The sequence below is a fragment of the Gigantopelta aegis genome, chromosome 2 (genome assembly GCF_016097555.1).
Source record: "Gigantopelta aegis isolate Gae_Host chromosome 2, Gae_host_genome, whole genome shotgun sequence".
In the NCBI taxonomy this organism is placed as follows: Eukaryota; Metazoa; Mollusca; class Gastropoda; order Neomphalida; family Peltospiridae; genus Gigantopelta; species Gigantopelta aegis.
The window spans coordinates 42,378,644-42,385,753 of NC_054700.1; the positions used below are offsets into that span (position 1 = coordinate 42,378,644).

At 34.7% G+C, this 7,110-nt stretch overlaps 1 protein-coding gene across 1 annotated transcript in view; it reads right to left on the reverse strand.

Moving 5' to 3' along the window:
- The window catches only part of LOC121385821 (DIS3-like exonuclease 1), a 35,938-nt gene extending 31,018 nt beyond the window's left edge, over nt 1–4,920 (reverse strand). Inside the window, 5 exon segments of the mRNA XM_041516612.1 lie at nt 1,025–1,106; nt 1,517–1,668; nt 2,153–2,286; nt 2,584–2,783; nt 4,643–4,920. Coding sequence (XP_041372546.1) covers nt 1,025–1,106; nt 1,517–1,668; nt 2,153–2,286; nt 2,584–2,737 — 522 coding nt within the window. The 5' untranslated portion in view covers nt 2,738–2,783; nt 4,643–4,920.
- Nucleotides 4,921–7,110: the final 2,190 nt, after the last annotated feature.

A 7,110-nucleotide genomic window follows, 5' to 3' on the forward strand; every position in this document is an offset into this window, starting at 1 on the left:
ACCCAAATTTTTGGGCAGATTGTTTTTTTTAAGTTAACCTTTTGACAAAATTAATTACTCTTATCATTGCTGTATGATTTTCTTAACCCTAACCCTAACCCATACCCATTTTCTTTATGGGGGAGGTCCCCCAGACTGTAGTTGGATTCAATTCCATCGCGCCATACCCAAAAATTTCTTTCTGGCAGAAACACTGTCAATGGGTCATAGAAGTTTTCTTTAGACTAGTAGTTGTGAAGGAATGTAATTTCTCTATACAACTCTAGTAAAAACTTCACCCGTCCCTAGGCAGAAACCCAGGACCCAACATTCAATAAAAATTGCAACAGTGAAAAGTTTATGCCTAACTGATGATGGATGATGCACGAAAATGATTACAATAGTTTACTTGAGCCTTTGGTTCAGGTGACCTAATAAAACAAATGTTTCTAATATACACATTGAAGAGAACATGGTGATATACATGTATGTTGGTGATGGATTTAAAGACATGTGGCTGCTCCATGGTGACATCTAAGACAACTGTGCAGTGAAATTAACACTAATGAAAATAAAAAAGGTTTGTTTGTTTTGTTTAGTAACACCACTAGAGCACATTAATTTATTAATCATCAGCTATTGGATGTCAAACATTTGGTCATTTTTACATATATAGTCTTAGAGAGGAAACCTGTTACATTTTTCCATTAATTGCAAGGGATCTTTTATATGCACCATCCTACAGACAGGATAGCACATATCATGGCATTTGATACCAGTCATGGTGCACTGGCTGGTACAAGAAATAGCCCAATGAACCCACGTATGTCCCGACCCCTTAACACTAATAAAACTGAATACTGTCTTGAAATATCTGTCAAGTGTGCAAGCACTGAATATATATTCCAGTTAGAAAAGACTTCTTTTAAACCTGGTTTTTGAAGCCTACCCTGCACTACATTTTCTTTTGTTAAGACTCTAGTTAGATATAGACAGTGAAACTTAGATCAGGTAGAAAAACTTCCAATAGCAAAATGGAATATACCTGTTCACTCTGTGTAACCATGACAACTGGAATCTGACCAGCTAGGTGATTGTAGTACCACAAACATGTCTGATAGGTGCTTCTGTAATGAAGAGGATAACAACAATTACAATCAGACACTGCTGTGAAAATAGCATCAAATTGCTAAATATTAAAAGGATGCTGTGTTCTACATGTATTAGATAGAAAGGAAATGAATATATGTTTAACAACAGCTCATCATAGTTTAAACTACAGCATTTGATGTCTAAAAATCTAACATATGGTTATTTAAACACATGCTTTAAATAGTGTGAGAGAATCAATACTATTATTGTTAGAATCTGAGAATACTCAGTTTTACAATTAAAAACATAGTATATTCAATAAAATCTGAAGCCAATTTTCTCTCCATATCTTAATATCAAAAGTCTTGGAATAAATTCACGTTACATATACTTACTACATTTGAAATTTTACAGAAAAAATCTAGTATGTATTAATTTCCATTACCTGCACTGCCATTCGTTGAAAGCCTCGCCTGGTTCCCTCTCACAGTATGCGTATTTCTGGAACTCGTTGTTGAAGATAACCGACCCCTTTCTCTGATCATTCACCAGGTCCTTCAGACGCATAAACAGACGCTTACTCCCTTCAAACTGCACCTGTGAGTACATATTTTTATTTGTATTTATCAGCAACAACAAAAACAATTATTTAAAATTTTCTTATTTTATCAGTAGGAAAGTACATATAAAAGATCCCTTGCTACTTATAAAAAAAAAAAAAATTGACACCCAATAACCAGGGCTTTCTCTTGTTCAGCAGAAATGTTTAGCCAACTCATCTAGTAAATTTCAAAAAGGGCAGAAATCTAGTTATTTTCCAACAATTTATCAATCACTACATCAAATAATTTTGCCAAATTAAAATAAAATTTGCCTCTTTTTTTTTTAAATCGCAATTAGTGAATTTGGCGAGTGGCCCTGAATAGCGGATGATTAATTAATCAATGTGCTCTAGTGGTGTCATTAAACAAAACAAACTTTACATTTTGGTACCACTAAGCTACATCCCATTCCTTGCTCTTGTGGAAATCCAGAGAATAATGAAATAACCATGATGACAAAATCTGATTGTTCAACTCACAAAATTAACAGCAGTCTGAGTGAGGATAATGCCTTGTACTTCAGGTGCTTCTAGTATCTCCAGATAATCCCTGGCAACTTGGCAGTCTGGGACAAGATAGTGTGTGACATCATCAGGCAGTTTGCAGAGTTTATCTGAAACAAGAGATAAATTCAGTATTAACCTAAACTCAAGCCAGGGTGACTTTAAGTTTTAAAAACACTGCAGAATATGATACAATTATTACATTACATAAAATTTCACAGAATTGTAAATATAATCGATACATGAATTACCTGGCCAAAGTGTGACATACTAGTTATACATCACTGGTTGGATATGACTCTGCGATTACTAGTCTCACGTGGCTTGAAGCATGATAGATCACAGGATCCATTTACCTTTGTAGATCCATTGTCTTATTTCATCTCTGTATTATTATTATCATTTACCTGAGTATGGTCTGCAGTCAGCCAGACATCGTGGACTCCCACAAGGTACATCATCTCTTAGGTACAACTCTCTCACAACACGCATGCGTGTACCCTGCCGACTTTTTACCCGTAACTGACGCTCAGTTTTTTCAATGCCAGGACCGAGAACCATATTTTCCCACTTTAAAGATGACAGAATTTCTCATGAAAGATAGAATCTGAAAAAATAAAAAGGGTAATATATTTTTCAAATAACCATGATGTAAAAGGTTCCAAGATGTTAAAATATTATTTTGGTTGACATCACTAGAGCATACTGATTTATTAATCACCGGCTATTGGATGTCAAACATTTGGTAATTCTGACATATATTTTGTATTAGTTAGTAGCAAGGGATCTTTCATAATATGCACCATCCCATAAATGTGAGGAAAATCTATCAGTAATTAAAGGTAGGAAAGTAATTTATCATAGCTGTTAATAATGTGGTACAGACTTTTAGTCACATTAAAAGATGACAATGTGGAAAAGGTATTTTCCCAGCACATGCACTTGATACTTTCATTTATGACAATGGATTCATTTTTCATTTAAGTTGATCCGATTGGCATAGATTTAATTCCACATACTTTAACTGCAAAATGTCAAATATTCTTCCCATATCTTTTTATTATTCTAAAGAAATCTGGGACATCAAAAGTTGGTATCCCATTAAAAAACAATTATTCTGTGTCATAACTGATTACTTTATATTCAATAATACATAGCTGTTGTAACTACTACTAACAGTTATGTATATGCAACTTGTTTACATTAATGTATCAGTTCTAAATTTGTGAAGAAAGGTCATAATATAGGTTTATGCTAATCCCTACCACCTAGTGACCATGTAAAAGATGGAATAAATATATATATAGTGCTGTCTGGTGTATCGGCGCACCTAAGCATTCAAGGACCATTTTCTATGTGAACACTGTGAAATACTTAATAAAATGTGTCTCTCACCAATGAAGCAGTGCATAATCTGAAATACACTACAAATTGTTTTATGTCTGTAGTAAATATATCCAAAACGATCTGCATGTCCGGTGATTCGATGCAGTAGATGTGGATCGTTGACCCCACTATTTATAAACCGCCCATGACCTCACTTTTAGCCCATAAACTCTACACTATTGTCTCAGAATTATTTTAATACTTTTTTGTTTTGTCTTGTTAAAAATATTACTATGAAAATGAACAATCACACATGACCCATCTCATGATCAGTTTCGGACTTGTTTTCTTGAGTGGCACAGTACTGCAGATGCATACATGTTCATTATCATGCATGGCTAAGATACCTACATGGATTTTATTTTTCTCAGGTAGATTGTGCACACACGTGGATCTTATTTCGCTTTTTATTTTTTTATAACAGTGTGACAATTGTGAACTGGAATGACTGTCAATTAAGGTGTAACATTTTCGTTTTGTTTTCATTTGTCTGTGTTTTCCTTTTCAGTTTAAATAAAAATAACCGTACAAAAATAATTACATTTATACTGTTTACTATAATTTTAAAAATGCGGGAAAGGTGTTTTTAGACTGGTTTTAACATTATTAATATTAATAAGGATGACCTACTTCGCGTTTTTATACACGAAAACAGGTGAATGATTTATTTTGAAATTATGATATAATTATTGATAATTCTATTTTTTTAATTGCACCCTTAACAATAAATATGTTGATACTTGATTAACCATTGAAAAAGGAATTGAACTTTAATTCGTTAAAAACACTGACAACATGACAACTTCCTAAGCATACTTAAGCAAAATACCAAGTGCGCTGAATCACTGGACGTGCTGATACACCGGACACGGTTGTATATATATATATACAACATTAAACAGTAGTTGCTAATCAACTTTCAACTGACTAGAAATTTTGCTAATCAAGATTTTGGAAACAAAATGTTCCGTGATATATATATATATATACATACATATATATTTACAAAACAGATTTTTCAAAATGGATTAGGGCTACCACATTTATTTACACTTAGTGTTTAGACAAAGGTTACGCTACCTTGAGGGGTTTTTTGGGTTTTTTTTTTTTAATGAAACGCTGTTACTGTTAGAGTTGTGATTCAGACGACTGTCAAATTTGTAAAAAACCCAAAAGAAACAGACTATTGCTCTGTTTCAATAGTGTTGGGATCATATGTCTTAATTTAGCTGCAAAATTGTGTCACTCTGTCAGTGTTCCGGTTGGTAAGGTACGAACATGCAATACAACATTACGTGTGCAGAAAATTGTAGTTTCTAATGACATTTCATTTGAAACTTTATTCAAAGCAGCCATAGTGAATCTGCTTTCGTAAATTCCTTCATACTATTTTTTTAACGCTTCCGTAAAGGACTTGTGAGCAACCGGAAACGTGTCTATCTACCTGGCCATATTTAGAACTCATACTTAATTCGTTTTCATCAGTTTTTAGACAAAACACAACTAAACAACAACAAAAAGTTATCCAGTATAAATTACAGTTTACAATACCCCTCACTCCGGGCATAAAATAATTAAGTTCCCGAATTATTTCCATAAATTTTATGTGACATCTCGGAACGCTCGCGTAATATCAATAGTCTAGGCCTACATGAGTAAGATTATCAATATATGGAATTTTATAGTATTATAATTTTATAGTTATAAACTGTTATTCTAAGTTATTATATAATCTATGCTTTAAAAAAGAAGAAGTCAAAAGAGCTGAAGGAAATAGTAAAAACGAATGCTGGTCAAGTCGCCCCAAATCCAACTCGCCCACTGCCAACTCGCCCACTGCCAACTCGCCCCAGTGTTTGGTCAACTTGCCCCAAACTTTAATGTCCGTAAATAATTCTGACAAAATTATAAATGGACGTCTACAACGTTGGTGTCATTTTATTTATTAATATTACAGTGAAACTCCGCTATTACGACCAGTTATTAAATGGTTTTATATTGGGATAAACAATGAACGATCAAGCGACTGTGAGTTTGTCCCTTGATCAGGCTAGGCTTTTGGACTCTGACTGGTGAGCATATTCAACACAATCTAATGCACATTATTGCTTTTAAACTATTGGTATATTTAATGAATGAAACGGTAATGATATGTGTTGACTAAACAGTGTGGGACGAGTTGGTAGGGGGGCGAGTTGACCTGTTCCCGTCAAAACGGCTAAACAAAAAAGTAGTCAAAACGGTAAAGTTATCAGCCCACCAAATCCAGATGTATGGGTACCACAGGCCCGTCGAAGCGTTTTTTGTTTTTTTAAAGTGTATGTGTGTGTGTGTGTGTGTGTGTGTGTGTGTGTGTGTGTGTGTGTGCTCCCCCGAGGACAATTTTATAACTGGATGGCTTTAAGTTATTTTTCTTGGCATCTGAATCGCAAAATTAGTCATTTTTAAACAACAATTTTAAAACTATTACAAGGATTATTTTGCATAATATTTCAACTCAAGAATATTTTTCATTTAGATGGCCATTAACGTACTACACCCTCCTGCTGAAGCAAATCGGTTTCCTTTTCAATACATATTCTGAGGGAACATGTCTCGACCCTCCCCCTTCCAATAAACTTCGCTCACCAGTCTAGATTTCCTCCCCCCCCCCACTCCCTGCACACGCACCTAGACAGTTGTACCTCACCTCACTCATTCAAATACTTATCTATTATTGTGTATTATCAAGTGAAAGTATCGAACACCTCGTGTCATTTTCCAACAGGGATAATGTACTTGATCACTATATTGCACTGATTGAATTAAACACTCAGAGGTTTTAAATACAGTGATCAACATACCTTATTGGTTTGGCAAAAACAACAACAACAAAATAACAACCCCAAACAAACAAACAATAACAACCAAAAGAGAATTCATACACCCTGCTGAATATAGTGTTTCTTGGCACTAAGAGCATCAGATTCCGAATGTGTCATTTGTTCGTTAAGCATTGCGGTTCTATATTTTGCGCGGTAGTTCTGATAACGGTTAGGATGATAAGAAGTTATTTATTTGATGATGCACCACTCAACACAATTTATTATGGTTATATTGACGTCGAACATTATGGTTAGAACCCATAAAGATAAGATTTGAAACCCGTTACCACCATACCTACTACCGAAAAAACCCAACTAACATTCAGTGTTCTTTTATTTGTACTTTGATATGCCAGTCGTGGGGCACTCGTTGTGATGAAAAAAAGATCGGAATCAACACAGTGATAATACAATTAGAGATTGTGCTCTAATAGGTCTGATTTTGTTCCTAGTGTCTTCATGGACATTATAGGTGAAGTATGCTTGAATTTGATAAAATATGGGGGGAAAAGCACCCCAGCTCCCCCCTCTCCGATTCCGACGGCCCTCTCTATCATATCACTGATTACATGTAATTCCCATTGGTACTAATGATAAAGGTTGCACTATACCAATTAATTTCCGGCTGGGTCGAAGTTCGAGATGCACCGAACTTTTGATAGAGAAGTTAACACCACAAGTCCT